General features: G+C 44.9%; 1 protein-coding gene across 1 annotated transcript in view; it reads left to right on the forward strand.

Moving 5' to 3' along the window:
• The window catches only part of LOC144754771 (flavin-containing monooxygenase 1-like), a 531,164-nt gene that overhangs the window by 466,211 nt on the left and 43,188 nt on the right, over window positions 1-21,765 (forward strand). The window contains exon 6 of the mRNA XM_078642974.1: window positions 13,583-13,935. Within this exon, the coding sequence (XP_078499100.1) occupies window positions 13,583-13,935 (353 nt within the window). The remainder of the gene's footprint in view (window positions 1-13,582; window positions 13,936-21,765) is intronic.

A 21,765-nucleotide genomic window follows, 5' to 3' on the forward strand; every position in this document is an offset into this window, starting at 1 on the left:
GTTTCACTCCTCTTGCATTTACCTCGTGCTTTTTGGTGCGCTTGCGGTATTTACAGCACAAGAAAATGGAAAGTATAATAAGACCTATAATACCAATTGGCATCAGAATTTTGAACAATAAGCTTTTACCTATGCTAGCAAGCCAATGACCTACATTTGAGAGACCATCTACCAGTCTCTTCCAGGCACTATCAACCTCGAGTGGTTTGAGTTCTTTTGCCAAATTAGTAATGTTTTTCACATATCTTTTGATCTGTACACTTTTATCCGGAATATAAGTGCAACAATGTTGCGCCTTCAACATCCGGCAGACTCCGCCCTCTTTCGCTAATAAGGTGTCAAGAGCAAGTCGATTCTGCAAAACCATTGATCTGATCGCAACCATTTCAGTATTGACCAGCAGAAATCCATGAGCTGTTTCAGTAGACAGCACATCCACTATAGTAGACAATTTGCAAATTCTGTGAGTGTTCAGAACCACTCCCACTCCAGGTATCAGTGCACTGAAAATACTACCCATAATTTCACCTATACTTTCTCTTTTACTACGCACTAAGCCATTAGTATCTTCATTGCTTCCAGCTTTCCCATTCACATGGTATATTTTCGGGAAGACAATGCCAAAGTAGCAGCTTCCATACCAGTGATCCGGCAATTTGAAATAAGCCTTGTCCCCACAAATATAATAAATTCCAGGAAACACAGGCTCTGACCCATTTTTGAAACCCCAACCTCCAATTACCTTGTAATTATGTTCGCATTCACTGGAACCAATGAAAACATTATTATAATAGCTAGTCTTCTCGCGGTGAAGACATAGCTTGCCTTTCTTTTCAAAATCCAGCAACAGAGCAGGACCCGCTCCACCAGATGAGGTGCCTTCCATGTTCTCTGCCCACTTTGGCTTTTTCTGACTTTCGTCATTAGCCTTCTTTTGAATTTTAATTCTTCTTTTCTCTGCCATGTTCAGGAACATCTTTTCCTGCTCACGCAAAGAACAAGTCAAGTTATCTCTGTGTGCGTCTGCTATGTCAATGTTACCTATAGTCAGAAAGTAGTCTCCCATATATCTTATGGTGTCACTTTTGGTATGTACAGGATTCAAGTTCCCACGTATAGGAAGTTCAGAAAAGATCACGTCATTGTTAGAGTAATAGTACTGTAACGGTCCTCTTTTGTAAAATAAACTAGCTAAAATGCTACAGGAGATTCCATATGTCAATGGCAGGTGATGGTATGTCACGCCTTCAGCCACAGAAGTAGGTAGCTTCATGCAGACATAGCAATCTTCAATTTCCATAGTCTCTACATAGTGTATTAACAAGTTTGCGAAAACATTTAAGTGTGTCTTGTTCTTAACTCCATGATAATGTAGTCCTCCCTCATCTGATGCTTCTAAGTTCTGTTTTGTTTGTCTCAGGGCTCTTTCATGTCTTGCTACACTCTGTGTTGTTAGCTCCTCACTGTCAGTATTTACAACTTCAGTAGGGACAATGTTAGTATCTTTACTTACAGCAAAGGGAATGAAAATTGTTAGTCCTATCCAGATAACTATCAGTACTACTACACTACATATACACACCTTGCAACACGTCTTAAAACGGCTGCAACTAGGTCTACCATTCACTGTTGAATCAGACATTTTGGCTCAGAAGGAGTTTCTCGACCCCTCTTTTTGGCTTTACACAACTAGCTTACTTTGTGCAAATTCACGGTGGTTCGTCTTCTTCTTCAGCTGAGTACTCAGGGACGGGCTCTCCGTCGCTCACGTCAGTTATATCAAGATCTTCAAGTTCTTCCAAAACCAGTGTCCATTCAGGAGACTTGTACTTTTTGTTTTGTCTTTTTATTCGTTCACTCCTTCTTTTGGAAGAGTCTTCTTCTTGCTCTGCTATCCGAGCACTTCTTCTTGCTTCTGCACGTTTTTCTTCCACTGTCTTTATCCTTAGTCTCAATCTTTTTACAAACCTAGGCTCAAGGTTGTTTCTTTTCTTTAGTCTCTTAGTCGGTACTTGGACTTCACTTTCTTCTCTTATTCTCTTGTTCTCTTTATCTTGTGGCAATTCTTCTCCACTTTCTTCTTCTACTTCCCCTATCTGGCTAGTTCCAGGGCTAGCCTCAAATTCTTCTGCCTGGTTGCTAATCTGGCCTTGTTCAGGAATATTTTGTTTTTGGCTTTCGATTGTCTTTGTTTCTGTTTCTGTTTCCTGAACCCGTTCTTCTAACCCTCTCTGATCCTGTTCAAGCACTTCGATCTCTTGATTTTCTTCTGCTCGAACTATCACTCTATTTCTAGTCTCTCCTTTATCTGCATCAGGTGTTAGCGGTGGTGTATCGAACACCTGCTCTGTCCCTGTCTGACCTTCTCCTTCCTCAGTTTTGATGTGAATCTCAAGCGGCTGAGGTTCTTCGCCTGTGCCTTGCTTTTCCTGACTAGTCCACTCTCTACCTTCACTAAGTCGTTCTCTTGTTCTGATAGGATCTTCGGTCAGATCAATCATCGGTATCCATTCTTCTGGCCATATGCTTGGCAGCTCGTCTTCAGCTACTCCTGGCTCAGTTTCCTGGACCTCTTCAGCAGGCTGGATTCTTGGCAGTTCGTAGTCAACTACTCCTGGGCCAACGTCTGCTGTTCCTGCAACCTGACTGGTGCTGGGCTGCTCGTTGTCAGCTGCTTCTGGACTGGCTCCTGCAGGGTCCTCTGCTGGTTGCCCTTCTTCTGCAAATTCTTTGTCTGGTAATACCTTCTGGGTGTGTCCAGCGTGGATCCACTGGGGAACACCTGCGACCTTCACTGCAGTGGTTGTTACCAGGATTACTTGGCGTTTCTTTCCCCACCTTGGTGCCAGACAATTAGATCGAGTGTGCTTCTTTATTTTGACCCAGTCTCCTGGAACCAAGTTGTGGAGAGGAGTCGTTGGATTGAGGATGCCGTCGTCTCCAATCTGGCGAGAGATAGAACGCACTTGGTCACCCAATCTTCTGCAGTATTCAAGCACCAAATCATCAGTAATACTCAACAGTTTGCTTCCTGGCACCCATGCTTGTCTCATCACTCTTCCCATAATGATTTCATGGGGACTTAGGCCTGTCTTGCGGTCAGGAACACTTCTCAGTCCCATTAGGACCAGAGGCAGGGCCTTCACCCAGGTCATGCCAGTAGCATCTGTCAGCTTTGCTAGTCTGTTTTTTATAGTTCCATTTACTTGTTCCACTATTCCAGAAGCCTCTGGGTGGTATGCACAATGGAGTTTCTGCCTTATTCCAAAGGCCTTACAGAGTTCAGCCAGTATTTCATTCTGGAAATGTCCACCCTTATCTGATTCAATAATGTATGGTATTCCGAATCTAGGTATCAGTTCTTTTAGTAAACACTTCGCTACTGTCAGTGCGTCACTTTGGGGAGTAGGGTAAGCTTCTACCCATTTTGAAAATACGCAAACAATGACAAGGACATATCGTTTTCCTTCACAACGGGGCATGGTGATGAAATCAATCTGTATCCTTACAAAGGGACCCCCTGATCTCCCAATCTTGCTCAGTTCAACCATTGTCCTCTTGCCTGGGTTCATCTGTTGACATGACAGGCACCTCTGGCAGAGGGACTCTGCTACCTTCCTGAACTTCTTACTGTACCAAGTCTGTTGAAATACCAGAATCATGGCATCCCTACCAATGTGTGATCCTTCATGTATTAATCTTGCCATTGTGCCAAGCAAGTGTCGGGGTAACACAGGCATACCAGTTGGGCCCAAAATCACACCATCCACACGTCTCGGTCTACACCCATCCTCCTTCCATTTCTCTCTTTCTTGCCAAGGAGCCGATTCCTGCCACTCTCTCACTTCATCCCATGTAGGCACTTCTTCAAACACCTGAAGCTGGCAGCTGGTTCCTGGCCCCCCTCGTTTTGGATTTACAATATACCGATCTTTGGCACACCATTGGGCCACTCGATCAGCATAATCGTTTCCCAGTGATACTTTGTCCATGCTCTTTTTATGAGCAGCACATTTTACCACTGCCAGTTCTTTGGGCAACTGGATGGCCTCTAAAAGGTCATGAACAACCTTTGCATTCCGAATGGGAGTACCTGAAGAAGTCATGAATTCCCTCTGTAGCCACAATTGGCCAAAGTCATGCACAACTCCATAACAGTACTGACGGTCAGTATACACTGTTATGCGTAAGTCCTTCCCAATTTTGCAAGCTTTTATCATAGCAATCAATTCGGCTACTTGTGCAGACTTGATGTTATATAGGTAACCTGCTTCTTCAATTTTTGTAAAAGAGACTACTGCATAAGCAGCACTCAGGCCTCCTAGTTCATGTCTTAGACAGGAACCATCCACAAATAGTTCTTTATCATGTTCAGGCAACGGCGTTTCTTTTATGTCTGGGCGTGGTTTAGTACTGAACTCTGTCAGGTCAATGCAGTCATGTTCATCATCATCCCCACCTTCCATTTCCAAGGGGTCGGGGAGCAAAGTGGCAGGGTTCAGAATACCGCACCTAACAATGCTTACATTTGCTGCACCCACAAGAATCCTCTCGTATTTAGTCAGCCGACTAGGGGTGAGATACTGCGTTTTAGTTCTGGTCAATAGAATTACTACTCCATGCGAAACATACACAGTCACAGGATGTCCCATGACAATGGACTCACTTTGTTCTAAACTTGCACAGGTAGCAGCTACTGCTTTCAGACAGCCTAGTAACCCAGCAGCTACTGGGTCCAAAGTGGCAGAGAAATAGGCCACAGGCCTTCTGGTCGTGCCATGTTCTTGAGTCAGGACTGACAATGCGCAATTATCGCGAGTGTCACAGAATAAGGCAAATTCTTTGGAATAATCTGGCATTCCCAACGCAGGGGCTGTACACAGACAGTTTTTCAGTCTTGTGAAAGCCATTAGGCTTTCATCGTCCCACTCTACAATATCTGGCATTCCTCTCGTGGTCATTTTTATCAAGGGCCTGGCTAAGGCTGCAAATCCCAGAATCCACTGCCTGCAGTACCCTAATACACCCAGGAACATTCTGACATCTTTTTGAGTACGGGGCAACTGCATCTTTTGAATTATTCTCACTCTTTCTGATGTGACTTTTCTGACACCCTTTTCTATTTGGTGTCCTAGATATTTCACTGATTTCGCACAGAACTGTAGTTTGTCAGGGGCCACTTTATGCCCTTTCTCACACAGATGATTTAGGAGGGCAATGGTGTCAACTACACAGTCCCTATGACTTTTAGACGCCAGTAGAAGGTCGTCTATGTACTGCACTAACACAGAGTTCCCAGGTAAGATCAAAGTCTCTAGACATTTTTTCAAGATCTGATTAAAGATAGAGGGGCTCTCTGTATACCCTTGAGGGACCCTGTTCCAACAATACACGTGACCCTCGAAGGCAAAAGAGAAAAGAAATTTGCTGTCGGGGTGCAGGGGTATCGAAAAGAATGCATGACATAAATCAATCACAGTGAACCATTCAGCATCCCAAGGAATCTGGTACAATATCACTGCAGGGTTCGGGACAATAGGGCAGCAAGGAACTACAATTTTGTTAACCTTTCTCAGGTCTTGCACTACCCTATACTTGCCACTAGGCTTTTTGATGCCCATAATCGGTGAGTTGCATGGGCTGCTCATCACTTCCTGTATGATGTCTCCTTCTAATAATTTTTGTATTTCCAGAGTGACACCTGCTTTCACTTCAGCATTCATTCGGTAGGGCCTAGTGTTAGGATATACTGCATTGTCCTTGATGGCTATCTGTATGGGGTCCACATCTTTCATCAACCCCACATCTTTTCCAGTGAAATCCCACACCTCTGGCTTTACTGCTTCCTGGAGTTCTTGGGGCAAGTCCTGCAGGGTCAATCTTTTAATTTCTGAGTCAGGTCTAAGTAACAATAATTTATAAATGCCATCTTCATCTGGGGTCTGTATTTCAACACCTTTTGGTGTGCAAAAGATGGTACAGTTCATTTTGCACAGCAAATCACGACCCAGTAGATTCACTGGACTGGTGTCACAGACGACAAATCTATGCATCTGTTTAAAATTTCCAATTGAAATCTCCATTGGTTCGGTAACAGGAGTACTAATCAATTGATTAGATACACCCACTACTTGGATATTTTCTCCCGAGAGGGGTAGGTTTGGAACGTCCACTGTTCTTACAGTAGAACGGGTAGCGCCAGTGTCCAACAGAAAGATGACATCATTTCCGTCAACCTTTCCTTCAATATATGGTCCAGACTGGTCCACCGGCAAGGAAGCGCCAAGTACGCACTCCTCGTCCTCCCCTCTCAGGCCCCGTCAGTCCTGATCATTACAAAGGAAGGTATCATTTAGCAGATACTGCGAAGTTGCTGTATTTCTGTTCTCCCCGCTTTCCCAAACTTCTATCTCCTCACCCTCTGCCTGTCTTCCCCTGTATACCTGTTTGGGTGCTCGAGGCACCTGAACTGTTTTTACCTGGGGTTGAGTCTTTCTTGGTCTTTCTTTCTGCGTCTGTGGAGTTAAATCAGGAGTTTTTGCATTATCATCTAATAATTGGGGACACTCGTTACGCCAGTGTCCAATTTCGCCGCACTGATGGCAGGGAAATTTCTTCATAGCCTCTTCCCTGCTAAATTTGGGCCGGGGCTTTCCTCCACCCCCTCCCCCAGGCCTTTTGTTCTCAGCATTCTTAACCATGTTACTCAATTGTTTTTCCTGCTGTTCTGCGAGCTTCACCTGAGCCCACATCACCTTTTCATTAAGGGCCTTTTTCTTTTCTGCCATCTCGTCCTCGCAGTACTTAGCGTACCGCAGGACCTCATCCATTTTCTTAGTATGCCAACAGATTTTATTATCTTTTATCCACTGACAAATTTCAGGTATTAAACCATTTACAAACCTGTAAATAAAGTGCGTCATGTCCTTCAAATCGATGTTATCAATACCACTGTATGTTTTAAATACCTGCAATAACCTCTCATAGAAGGAGTGCACTGTCTCGTCCCTTTCCTGTGTTGTTCTATCTATTTTTGTCCAATCAGTTTCTTTTGCGGGCACCTTTTCTTTCAAATGCTGAATTACCTGCTCATATTTTCGCATGACATCCTTTGATGGCTCCCCTGTTTCCTTATTTCTTGGGTACTCCTCACTGGGCCAGTCTATGGCTATTTTACACTGGGTCCACAAATCTACCGGAACCACAATGTCGAAAAACCCATCCAGGTCTTTCCACAGACATTTCTGTACCTTCACGAACCTCTCCACCTGCCTGTACCAGTCAACTGGTTTCTCTCGTAATTTTGGAAAATCGTTCGTGAAGGACACAATATCCTGCCTAGACCAGGGGACATGCACATATTTCCCTCCTGGAACTTCGCGCATGGGGCATAACTGCTCAGGTTTTTCTACCTCCCTTAAAGCAAATTCAGGAGTCACTTGTCGGGAGCGAACCTCTTCTCTCTTTTTCGCCCACCTGCTTCTCCATCTTTCCACATCTCCCCATTTCTGCAGTACCCCCATTAATTCTTTAATCTGCAGCTTTTTTCCCGCCACATTCAGGTGCTCTATATCTTTGTCTGAGAAGTCTGCTCTGTACGGTTTCTGTAAGGGCTTGGATTTTGAGATATCTACCCCCATACTAACTGCTGTTTCGGTCAGTTTTTCGTGGAGCACTCTGGTGTTCCTTGTAAAGCTTTTACATATGAACGACAATTCTTCTTCAGAGTAAGTGTTCAATCGATCCAACCCCACATTCCCTGCCATTAATTCTTCTATTTCTACCCTCAGCTTGTAGAGGTCTAAAGGTTTCGTTTGTGGAGTTTGTTTTTCTAATTCACGACTCCAACTTTCAATTTCATCCGGAGTTACCAGAGAGACATTCCTAGTACCTGTTGCTGTCTCTAATTTAATTTCTTTTGTATTAAAAGGGTTATATCTCTGCTGCAATCCCTTTCCGGTCGGTTTGTTTGGCAAGTCCAAGAACGCAACTTCAGACTCGCACTCACTGGACTGATCATCTATGATTATCGGTTCCTGTCTCGGGGGTGCCATGACTGGGGTCATAACTGGAGTAATCGGATTTCCCTGACCATTTCCGTATAACGGGACCACCGGTCCAATAGTTACTGGAATAGTCAATGCCTCAGGACTGGTATTTAACTGGGAGATTTTCTGAATTATTTCTGTCCTTTGTCTAGTTAGAGCCTCTTGCTCTTTTTCCACTAGTATCCTTCTTAAAGTTGTGTCATGTAATATCTGTGGGGTCAATGGAGGAGTAAAACTCGGGGCAGTAGGATGCGTTTCACTTGGTCCTCCACCATAATTTGGTTTCGGGAATAAAGTCCCAGTATTAAAGGACCTGCGCTCTTCCCCATATGGAGGTTGAACAAAAGGCAGTCCTGAATTCGATGGTTTCTCTTCGCTTTCATACAGGGGTCTGGGAAGGAACATTTTTGTACGTGAGTAATTTTCTTCCTGACCTACGGGCACTTTGGGATATATATCCCTTGTTTCTGTCGGTTCGGGTTTCTCAAAATAGGGTAACCCTTGACCACCCCCTCCCAGTCCTAGGGACCTGTCTTCTTCCTTGAGGAAGTGGCGTCGGGGAGCATCTCCTACACTGGAAGGACGAGTTCCCTCATTATAAGGTGGCGGACTTCTGGTACAAATGTCATCTATCAATTCATCATCTGATTCCCCCGGGGCCCCCCAATGCTTACACTTTTCAGTACTTTTCTCACCCGCTGCAGGGTTATGACATGCCGGCATCATGGGGAACAGACCCTCAACAATCATGCTCTGCCTCCACTGTTTCATCCTTTTATCCCTGGACTCCTGTTTCTGCCTGGGGTACCACTTGGTCAAACCCTTGTCCATTCGGGGTCTTTCTCTTTCAAAAGCCTCAATCTCCCATTCCTCTAATGCCTCATACTGCGTTAGTCTCGGTCTGGGATGCAATTCGTTCATCCGAGTCCTTAAATTAAATAGGATCCTACCATTGAAAGTACCATCTAACGGAAAAGCCAATACTCCGTCATCTTTTGTGTACTTCACCCAATTCTCCAACCACACACAGGTATTGTACCCTCGGTCAAACATCATGAATGAGGCAGGAGTATTAGGTGGTGGGACAAGAACACCTTCTCTAGATTTAATCGGTTTGTCCGTTTTAAAATAATTTTTCACCTTACTTATAAGGGACATTTTTCTCTTTGTTCCGTACATAATATCGTATCTATTAGTCTTCCACTGATCCCTTTCAAACCCTAGGTGCCTTGGATCAGGTCGAGTTCCTGTAGTCTGCGAGTGCCACATACGACTTCTCCGCTAAACTTTGTTTACAAACTACCTCCAATCAGAACGCACTTCAGAAATTCGTGCAACCAATGGGTGCGCGACTCTAAATAATCTCGGCCAATGGGTGCGCGGCCCCTTCGTGAGATAGTTCCCACGCTCCGGCGCTCACCCCTCCTTTACAAACTCAGCTCCGCTACCCGCCCGCTGCTTCCACCAATCCCAGCGCGGCACAGAGTGACGTCAGAGACGCTTCGCGGCTGACCCCCTCCCTTCACAAGGTAACGGAAACTTTCTTTCTTTTAAAGTGCTCAGTGCTTGGTTATTTTACAACAAATACACATTCGCCACAGTGCTCAAGTGTCTAGACAGAGAAAGAATTGTTTTACTGCAAGTAAACTACTTCCATTTACTTTTCACTCGCTGCGGGCAGATCTCTTCCGCCTACCCTTCACTCTAGCATCGGTGAACCTGTTATTCCCCTAAACTCATCCACTTCTTTCCGGGATATAATCCGAGTTTAAGGTTTCTCAGCGGACCCCTCTGCTTTCACGCTAGCTCCGAGGAACCTGCTACTCTTCCGATGTGACCCTTACTAGGTTACGCCACTATGGGAATTTTGCCAATGAACCCCGTTACTGTCATTTATTCACACATGTATTCAGAAAAACCCTAGTTAGTGCTTCCCGGTTATCCTAACCTGCACCTAACTTTCCTCGAGCCTGTGACCTCAGGACAATGGATTCTATTCACCACTTGCCCTTTCAATTCCCCGGGGAGTTCGGACAACATGAAACGATACGGTTTACAAATGCATGGATTAGTACATATAACAATATAAGAACAAGAATTATAACAATGCAAAAATTCATGAGTTTCAGCAGCGTATTCACAAGAGAATGATCAGGTCTCTTAGAACAGCCGCTCTTCTAGCAGCATCAATATACTAGCAGCTTCCGACTCAACTAGTCCAACTAATCCCTGCCTTACTCTCAACTAGTCCCTAACCATCCTCTAGCTACCAGAAAACTGATAGAGCGCGCGAGGCCACCCGACCAATAGTTTTCGCCGTTTCCGGCTTCAGGGCCCATATACTTTCAAATCACCATATACATCGATCAGGTGACTTCACGAGCTCTACCAAGTTGATGTGTGTGTGTTCCCTGCTAATAATTTTCAGTGCACCCGACTTACCATCCACCGATGCGGGTACCTAATGACCACAATGAATCAGGGAGCTAGCTGTAAAAGAAAGGCAGCAAAATACAAACCCAAACAATAACATTCAAATACTGTTTAAATGACCACGGACAACTGGAAGTTTTAAAATGTTTATCTAAAATTCATTATTTTCTTGCATGAGGTACAGTAAAATAAGGCAATCAATAACCAAGATAACGTAAATTATATAGGCATAAAGAAATAATGACAGGGTAATCATTCAAATGTAATATGAAATGCAGATGGAAAATACTATAAAATCTCAAAAATGTTTAAGCATGGATAGTTTATGCATGAATAACTATGGGAGGGCCTATAAAGAGTAACACGCTTCACTTAAGGTGAATGGGCCTTTGAACAATCTAGGCAATGAAGTTCTAGACCATATCATAAAATTACAAACTGCAATGCAAAATATAATTTCTAACCAGTGAGAAGACATAGGAACAAAACCTTTTAAAAATATGTAATTGACTTTCAATAGTTGCGGAAAGGCATGGAAAATGTAACATATGCAATGATGAACTTTATTAAAGCAAAAGTTAGAAATTCAGAAGGTGCAAGATTTAAGAGTTTCAGAGCAATATTTACCTAGAAAGGTGTGGAAACCAAACCCTGGCCACGGGTCAGTTAAGGACAGGAAACCCTCAAGGAAGGATACCCCTCAAAGGACAGCAGGTGCAGAATGGACACCCAGGACAGAACAGGATACCCTCGGAATAGGAATCAGGACAGGACCCTCAGGACAGGACAGCAAACCCTCAGGACAGGACCCTCTTCAGGACAGGACCGGAACCCACAGTTCGGAAGCAACGCCTGCGCTCCACCCGCTCTGCAGCTATCGATCAAGACCCCGATTGGGTCAGCGAACTCCCAGCTAAGTGCTTTGCCAGCACTTTAAGGTTCAGTAGAACCTCAGTCTATGGTCAAATTCGGACAGAGTGCTTCGCAGCGCTCTGTATCTTCAGTCACCTATTGAGTGCGTTGGGTCAGTGACAGGTCAGCTAAACCAGACAAGTCGGACGGTTCACTAGGTGAACCCAGGGTAGATATACAGTTTGGGGACAGTGTACCACCCCCCAATGTTGCAAAGTGTCAGAATCCCTTAATTTCGATTGGTCCTAAGGTAGGATTTGGGTAACACACCAATCACGACATAGTGTTTCAAGCCTACATTTGCATAATAGGGTACCGCCTAACTAGATTGGGGTTCTCATGAGAACTGGTGCAGAAATACAATGGTAACTTTAACATTGTTGCTCTGTGAGCACATATGATTGGTTCAGCCGAGTTTTCGGGTCGTTTCTCAGGAGCATCTTGCTCATCACTGCCAACTGGCTGTGTTCCATCAGTCAAGGTCTGTCATGCCTCGGCAAGTCGCGCAGGCGCAGAGGGACCTCCAAGATGGTTCTCGGCACAGACAAAACCCCATTCCCCGCGGTACATGAAAAGTAAGCGAAAACAAATTAATACATAGTAATGTCATTATGAAAACACATCACAGGATTTATACTTTTAACTCATCACCAAGAAATAAAACTATTGCGTTTAAATGTTAGCCACATTGATACAGTCACGAGAGCAGTGGCACGAGCAGTACCACATGATAAGCATAGCTATGAATTACGCATGCGCATAACTTTCCCTCCACTTCTGCAGACGCGTCAGGACACGTGAGTGTGGCTGACGCATGCGCAGTAACTAAATACAAGCGGCGGCCATTTTAGATGACTCGAGTAAATTATTTTAGTAAAACACATGTGCAAGCTTCACGATCCTTATCCAAACTAAACATAAATGTTAGTAGAACATACACTTGTTACCGTATTACACATAAACGAGGTTCTTGACTTCGGCAAGCCGCAAAATATGCGAAGCTTTGCTTCATCAAAGCTACTTTTTGTTTAGTCCATTAGCTTCAACCTACCCAGTTAAAGTAATAGAAACCTAGTCAGCTACAAGAGTCTAGGGGGCGGATTCCATAAGGGTACTTGGTGTCTCCTCCTCTGTTTCATCAAAGGAATTTTTCCTGCTAGGAAGAAATGGGGTCAGGATTCCACATACAACAAGGGGTAAAGACAGTCCATACACATTAGTCCTTTTCACATTAGTCCCTTTCCGGGCCCAGGAGCTCTGAACAGTGCAGTTCTGGGGAGGAATTAACACCGAGACTCAGTGGTTACAAACTCATTAATTTTGTCTACCAGTGCACCACACTGTTTAAATTTAGCCCATAAAGATGTCTGGCTGCCCATCCTATCAGCTCACAGTGATGAAATGGCAGCAATGAACCAGTTACTGTTATCACTCAATTGGCACTATCACTCACTCTGCTTCTAGCATCCACAAATAATGCTGCATAACGTGCTCTCTCAATATCATCAATGTTGGGTCAAGACAAATGGACTGCCCATGTAGGCAAACGTATTGTGAAGACTGTTCCCAAGAGGTAATCTGCCAGAATCTGGAACAAACCTCTGCTGTATGAAAATGTCACCCGTGTTACACCTAATTGCCTACCACTCTAGATTGTTGGTATAGCACACAGAGAGGAAAGTATGGCTTGTTCTGTTAAGTCAACTTACATTCAGGGCAGATCTTGTGTCATGTAGGTGATTCAACTGCTGATTCTGCTTTTGATAGACTAGTGCTATAGAGTATATGATGTAATACAGTTCAGGAAACTGATCTATCCACCAGGGACAGCGAGAAGGCGGTGTAGGCGATGGGCTGAGCAAGGAATATCATTGCTCCTAATGGCATGTAGTATATGAAATCTAATGAAGATTTCTTCAACCTGTATATTCTTATTTAAGCAGATTAAAGCATATGTTCTCTCTTCAATGATCAAAGCACATAATGTGTAGATGTAGTGTGTTCTGGAATAATAGAACTAGACAGAAAGTCCTCCCTTAGCACAATATTCATGTGTCCTATCTATTAGCCTTGCAGCAGATGAGGAGGGTTGAACTACATTGGATCATAATGGCCTGTATCTATTAGTCATTTACATAAAAATATATAAATGCATGATATGCTTACTTTTGTTCTGTTTTCTCCTCCAGATGCTCATGGAAGGAACCCCTGGTGAGCGAAGACTTGCCACACTGCATTATCCGAGGCTCAGTGGTGGTTAAACCAAGTGTGATGAAGTTCACTGAATCCTCAGTCACCTTTGATGACGGGACATCTGAAGACATTGATGTCATCATCTTTGCTACTGGGTTCAACTTCACTTTCCCATTCCTGGACGAATCAGTTACAAAACCCAGTAACAGCAAGGTTTTACTCTACAGGCATGTCTTTCCACTAGAACTAGAGAAACCAACACTAGCATTCATTGGCATCATCCAGCCAATTGGTGCCTTCCTAATACCTTCGGAGATTCAGGCACGCTGGGCCACACGAGTCTTCAACGGTAGGTTAACAGTAGACCAGTGAGGTCCAGAAGCATTAACTGATCGAAATGCAGCTGTCCACTTAGTCTCGCTTGCGTGTGATATTTATGCTACTCACATTTGGAGAATCCTCAATTTATGCTCATTTTATTTATGAACAGATGTGAGAAGCAACCTTACGGTTGCTTCAGTATAATAATAACATAAACCAGGCAGTACATTTCAGTTACTTTTAACCAGTAGCAAGGGTGTATGAGTGCCATGAAAATGAATTGTGCAAGTTCATCAGAACAGGTATAGGCTTTGAAGGAGTCACAGTATGGGTAAAGGTGATGTTTAGATGTTTCAAACAGTAATAGAGATGGTTGAAAAAGTCATAGGCCCTGATCTACTCAATAGCATGTAACAATAAAAACGGGGTACATTTAGAAGAATAGTAATTAACTCTAAAGGCTCCAATGTAGCAACCCAATGATGTTGAACACACCAAACAAATCCACAACTCTAGTTCTGCATGTAGAATAAAGAGAATCTAAAATGCACGAGGACAGTGGGTGGAAGGTGTGTGGGGGAAGGAATCCATGCAAATGAATCATGGGCACAACTCAGGGAGGGGAAAGACAAGACTTAAGTGGAAACAATTTGTGTACAAAACTGATAAAACTGCAACACATCTCCCTTCCTACAACAAGAAGTACGATCTCAGTCTCCAACTTGAGTAGTTCTAAACAATTGTAGGAGGCAAAGGCTTAAACATGCAAAGTCTTTCAGATGTTCAGTATGCTTCTAGTGCACAGCTTGAGCAGTTGCAAAACATTGCAGAAGGGAAGGGCCTAATTAAAGTCTTTCAGCAGTTCAAGTCTTTTAACACATCTTGAACTTCATATAAAAATTGACGTACCTTTAGGTTCTTGCACACTGTCTTCCATAAGGCTTTGGCACTCCATCAAACATATTCCTAAAAGAACATTTGCAATCAAAAGAACCTTCACACATCCCATTGCTCATAAAAACTGTTGTTTTTTTCAAAATCAATCCACAAATCATAATTCTCCTTTTCCATGCAAGCATTATCTTTATGACATTGTTCAACGTTATTGCAGTAACATGAGAAGTTCCCCTATGGCTATTTAATTTTACATTTGACATAGTTCAGAAAACATTACCAAATAATCTCATTTAGACAACACAGATATCATAGTTTTTATGTCATTTTCATTATTTTCTTTTTTTTTTTATATATGTAAACATTTTCTTTTTCTCATATGATTTAAATTAAGTGCTTTCACTATATCAAAAAGTTATTTCACCATTAATGTAGATAAAAAAAGTACAATACATTATACAAATGTTTTAAGAACAATTAAATCAATCAATTAAATGGACCCTGATAACCACACATATACCAACAATCACTCTCTATGCATACATCCTTCAAATCATACTACATACATCCACTAATTTCTGCGATGGAGGTAGTCCAGATGAAATTTTGTGACTAAAACGCCAGGTCTACGCATTTCGGTGGGTTGAGACCACCTTCCTCAGGACCGACAGAATTTATCTTCCTGCCTTAGTGGTTACAGGGTATCTTCTATGTCTGGCCAGGCATAGGTTACAGACGTATTTTTCTAACGTGTAAGTCAGAAGGAGCAGTTAGTTAAACAAGTCCCTGGTGTGTCAAAGAAGTTGCCCAAATTTAGATGTTCGTTTTATAAGAAGTTCTCTTAGTCTCCTCAATATACCACGCAGTCTTCTAATCCTTATAATTCGATGCAGACTGGTATGCGATAGTTGTGATTCCTTTAATTTTCTATCAGGACTGGTTTCCTTAATTATAACTTTATAAAAAGGAGAAATCGCTTTCCAGCCGATTTTTTCTTTTTTCATATGATAGTCCTTGCGATAGTTATGATATCGTTCGTCTGATGTTTAGTTAATTCGAGTCGCCGTGCTCTGCGTCGTTGATCTTGTTGATAAGTAACTGAGGAACTCTTTTTTTCCTGCCCCTCGGGATTTACGCTTATCCCCTTTATGTGTATTTGCCTCCTATGGCTGACTTGCTGTAAGACTTAGAGATGAGATTTTATTTGAAAGCCACATGTGCATGATCACAAATCATATTTAACCTACAACCAAACCAGGAAGATAGATCCTAAGGTATCATACACGCCCTGGAAAAGGCACGTACTTTATGGTACTTGGATGCTGGATAATGTTTTAAAATTAAACCCTTATAAAATGGAGATAATGCTCAACAGGCCGAATCCCAATACATAGGACAGTACTTTATTTCCCTCATCTATAGGCTTCTCGCCACTCACAGAAAAAATAGTACACATTCTGGGAATAACACCTGCCCCGGAACGTTCCCTAAAAACCCCAAAGTGCAGGTACGAGGGAAGCCTGTTTCCACCTTTTTAAAAGATTTTGTGCTGAATCCTTCGTTTTTTTAAAATTTCTACTCAAAATATTAACCACCAAATGCTTTTATATAGTTCAGAAATATTTGACTCTGTATCCGAACTTTTGAATGAGCTGCATTGGCTTCCAGTCCACAAAAGGAACACGCTCATCCTGCTGGATGCATGCATTTATTATGGATGAGACTCATTTTCTAAGAAACAAATTCACCAAATATACCTTTGGGAGTCATTTAATATCTGCTACAACCCTACAATTCATATCTCCAACCTAGAGACTCAGACAGAGCATTTAGCACCCAAGGTGCCCAGCTATTGAATAATATTTACTGAAAAGTCAGAGAAGAATCTGTTTAATCGAAAATGTCAGAACAATGTTGCTGTGTCTAGCTTTTTTTTTTTACTGATCATCAGTTTTTCACCTAGAGCCAGTAACATCCTACATCTGTATAGTAGGTTTCTAGTCCCAGCTTTCAGATCTGGACCTGCTGCTTATGTTAGTAAAGCCATTCATTATACATGTGTTTTCTCAATTGTGCCAATAGACTTGAAGGTAGTATTTTGCGGTATTAAGATAACCTAAAGCACTTATTATGCATTAATATTAATTAAAAGTATTCTATAGAATGTATTAAAAGGAATTACGTGGAATTTTATTAAAACGGAATGTTGGAATAATTTCTAAATTAAAAAAATTTTGCTAAAATATTTCATAGTTAAATAATATATAAGATTACTTTGTATATTAATTTTTATATTAAACCATATTAATTTAAATGTTTAACTATTTTAAATAAGTCAATTTGACATAATTTCCTATAGGGGTCTATCTTAAGTCCCTACCTTCATTATTTTCTGTGAGAGGATGTTACATTATCAGTGGCTGGTCGTGTGGTGCTAGACTTACTTCTGCTCTGAGCTAGAGTCATTTCCTGTTTTGGGTTTCTTTTTGGCTCCAGTAACTTTAGAAGTATAGTTTATGAATAGCAACCGGCTTACTCTTTTGTGGGTGGGTGCTTGTCCCTCTTTAAAAGCATCCCTGTCATCCCAAACTCACCTTTTTTCTTCCTAACCTCCTCCCTTTGAATTCTAGGTATACCCCATTTTCCAACCATTCCACCTGTCCCTCCCACATTTTCCATTAAAACGTATGCTTAATGTGTGGAGACACTGCATTCAGAACGGGGATATCCAAACAGAAAAATATAGGATAGGATAAACCTGAACCTCCGCATGCAAGTTTGTGAATAACATTTTGTAGTACATTTGAGTACTATGAAAGTACTACAAAATTTACTACAAAATGTAGTTTGTGAATAGGCCCCTTAGAGTGTAAATGACACCAGTGAATGCTGCCAGTGAAAATCCATTTTTACAAAAATGGAACCAAATATCTATGTTGACATTACAAATAAAGACAAAAAACACTGTTGCTGATGTACAAAAATATAGGACCCCATTATGCTGACCGGCATCCAGTCACAAAGGGGACCGCCCGACAAGGATTCGACAGAGCTGCTTCGCTAATTAGGATTAACCCTGGGTGGTGACCTCAACTCGCGGAGTTTACAAAGTTTTCCGCACTACGCGTTACGTGGCGCTTGCGGAGTTCCAAAAAACTCCACTCCGTGTAGCGGTGTTTTTTTTCCTCGCTCGGCCTACTCAACATCAAGTTGGCAAGTGGGGGGACGTGGCTTGGCCGGCTGCAAGATGGCCGCACCTTGAGTGGGCACTGCCAGCCAAGTGATTAAATCCGCCAAGATCCTGCGGATCCTGGGAGCACTGACCCTCCGCTCCACACTGCCGCGATTCCCTGCCTCTTGTGGCGACGATCGGTCCCCCAGCTGATTCCCGGCGCCAACGCTGCACCAAGATCCACCGCCATTTCCAGTCCCGGGCCTACCTGGTGGTGTGCGCCGTGCTCTGGTGGAGATGAGGGACTGCTGATGCCCGCCTGCCGAGACCAGGACCTCCTGCTGACAACGACCTGCTGCCACTTTTCCCTGGTGGGTTGCGCTGCTGACGGGGCTGGGGGCGCACGTGTCGCACCGCGGGGCCCGGGCCACTCCTCCTGCTATCTAGTGCCAGCTGGCGCCTGAGGAGCCCTTAGCCTCCCGCAGTTTGTTTGGGTCCCGCGAGGTGCTGCTTTTCACCTCAGCGCACGTGGGCCTGCCGGAGCGCTCTCTGCTGGCAGCCTCCCTGGTTTATGCCTCACTGCTGCCTTCCTTGCTCCAGCGCACTGAGGGGCCTGCCTCCGTCCTCCTGCACAACGCACTCTCTACATCAGCTCATACTGGCTGCCCGGACCGGCCGTCCTTCTTTGGTGCCCTGCTTGTCTAATACTGGGTGTGGCGGCACCCTCCTGCTCTCCCAGCCCTCCCATTCATCAGTGGACACGCCTGCGGCTCTGGGGCCCAGAACTGTGTTGCCCTCCTGGGGCCCTACCCACACCTGCCTGCGATTGGGGATCACCTCTCCCTCCCATGGCCCACCTGCCTCCGGCCCTGCTCGGCCTTTCCACTCAGCGCACTGCAGGTGCCTGCTGTTGTCCCTCCTGCCACGAACCAACTTGCAAGACTTGGCACCCCACCTCCTCTTCCTTGGACCTAGTTGTTTGTCCCGGACTCAGATTGGACGCTGCTCCCCTTGCCAGTTTGGGACCTTACCTTACGCCTCCCCTATGTCAGCTCTTCCCTTGGGCCTGTGCCTGCTACACCTTCTGGTGCCCCTCCTCGGCCATAACTTCTGCACCGCACCTCCGCTTCCAGATCCTCGGCGGTGCGTGTGGCGGGCTTGTGTGGGGCCGGCGGTCCAACCATGGGGATGGCGGACCCCAAGCAGTCTAAGCTGGCATTTAACCAACGCAGGCAAACTCGGCAGGATGGGGCGGCCCCGGAGACTGATGAGCCTGCGGCCCAGCCCGAAGTGGGTCCGACCCGAGAGGACGACCGTAAAGCCATCATTATAGATGTGAAGGCCACAGTCACCGGCATCGCCACCCAGCTCGACCAACTATCCACCTGTTTGGACACTGTCAAGGCCCGGTGGACTCACACGATGCACAGCTGATCCACGTGGAAGCAAGGGTGTCCGGTGTTGAAGACACCGCGACTCAGGATCACCGCAAACTTCTCCAAATGGACAAGGTTCTAGAGCTCATCAAGAACAAGAGCGAGAATTTGGAGGCTCATTCCCACAGAAGCAACATCCGCATCACGGGCGTGCCCGAATCCACCAACATTTCCAAAATGGAGGATTTTGTTGAACAGCTTATCCGGGACCTATTTGGTGAGGTATTTTGCCCTGTCTTCATAGTAGAGCGTGCCCATCGCTCTTTGGGGCCCTGACCTGCTCCTGGCCTGCCTGTTCGTCCTATCAGCGCAAAATTACTAAACTTTTGGGACCAAGATGCCATTCTAGGGGCAGCCAGGGAGAAGGGCGACATTTGCCATCAGGGGAACTGTATATCCTTTTACCCTGATTATACAATGTCAGTGCAGGCTGCCCATCATGAATTTCTCCCGGCCAAACGACTACTTCAGAAACATGACATCCCCTACTCCCTGGCTTACCCGGCCAAGCTGTGAGTCAGGCAGGGCTCACAAGTGCACGTCTTCACAGAGCCGACGGCAGCACTGGCCTTCGCGAAAAAGCTGGACAAACCACAGCGCTCCACACTTTCCAGCTCTCAAACTGCTGCCGCCGGCGATCTGAGTGACAATGACTGATGGTAGCCCTCTCTCCTGGATGCCTGTTGCTTGCGCCTCATGACACAACGTCGTCTGTTCTGGCCGCAGCACCCTCAACTCGGGCAGTCATTCCTGCCCCCGCCCTCATTGGACGCTTTCCTGTTCCCTGGCATGTGGGCCCAGTGGTTCATCCTTGTCGAAGAGGCTCCCGCTGCCCCTACTACATCAGTTCTACACTCTTCTCTTCCTTCACGCAGTAACTATTGACTCCTGTTTTGGGTCACCTGTTATCTTTGTTGCGTCCCTATGATAAGCCCTGCTATTGGTTGAGCCCCATTGGCCTCTTATGTCTTCACCCACTGTCTGCGATCATCCGCGGCTTGGCCACCCGTTCCTAGTGGCAGGGGTGTTCGCTGAGCAGAGCCATGCCTCCACTGGATAATTCCCTCCATAATTGACTTTAATCTTCCTCTTCCTTGTTGGGGTTTTCCTGGGTGGGTGGGGATGGTTTCTCAACCTGATTTGGGGGTTGGTGTGGGTGGTGGGGGGTTCATTGGATACGTTGCTTTCATTCCGAGGCCTGTTGTTTGTTATGTTCTATGACACTTTCTGTAACGTGTTAATTGCTACACCGTCTTCTGCAATGCACATCCCTTCTCAATCACATCTGGTTTCAACTCCTCACCTGTCCTCATCCACCATTCACTTTCATTGCATAGCGATATGACGGCCACCATGCTCTAGACTTGGAACATCCGCAGTCTCAATGACCATCGGAAGGCCCGCCTAGTACATGCCCACCTAATCCGACAAAAGTTTGACATTTATTTCATCCAGGAAACCCACCTTTTACCCGCTACTGCCTCTAGGCTTCACTGAAGACATTGGGGTGAAATTCACTCCTCCTTTTATTCCTGTTACTCTCGCGGGGTTTCCGTCCTCATGTGCAGAGGGCTCTCCAGGCACACATCCCAGGTCATTACGGACCCTGAGGGGCGCTTCACCATCCTGCATGGCACTCTCCTGGCCCAAATGTTGAGCCTGGCAGCGTCATATGACCCCAATTCTGATGAACCTGACTTCTTTGCACAAGTGTGGCGACACATACCTTCCCTGGGCCCTGCTGCTATGTTCTTGGGGTGATTTCAACATTACATCCTCAGCCACCCTTGATGGCTCTGGGCCCCATGCTCTGCACCCATGCACCACATCTCTCTTGCATTCCATACTATCCGACACCACCCTGCTCAACGTGTTGTGGCACAATCACCGAGAAGCGCGTGAAGGCACATGCGGTACGGGCTCTTTAGACTGCTGGTCCAGTCTGGACCTCTGGATCACCACTCAGGACACTTTTGAGTGGGTCACCTCCATAGAGCACATGGTGCATACTCTCTCTGACCATGCTCCCGTCCGCCTCAGCTTGCTCCTCCTGCACATCCCGTGGCGCATGTTTGCCTGGTGGCTGTCCCCCAATGCGCTCCACGATTCGGTGTTTTGTGACGAGATTCAAACCGCAATCACAAATTATTTTGATCTAAAAGTCAGCTCCGTTGACTCCCTTTCCACACTTTGGGAGGGTTTTAAGGGGGTGATTCGGGGCGAGTGTATCTCCAGCAAGGCTGGTGTCCTGCACTCTATAACGGTGCCCTTGAACGCTTGGAGGGAGAAATCAAGACCCTTGACTCTTTACATTCTCTTAGTCCCAGTCCTGACATCCTTGCACAGCTCTGGGGTA

This window comes from Lissotriton helveticus, chromosome 1_1 (genome assembly GCF_964261635.1).
Source record: "Lissotriton helveticus chromosome 1_1, aLisHel1.1, whole genome shotgun sequence".
NCBI lineage: Eukaryota > Metazoa > Chordata > Amphibia > Caudata > Salamandridae > Lissotriton > Lissotriton helveticus.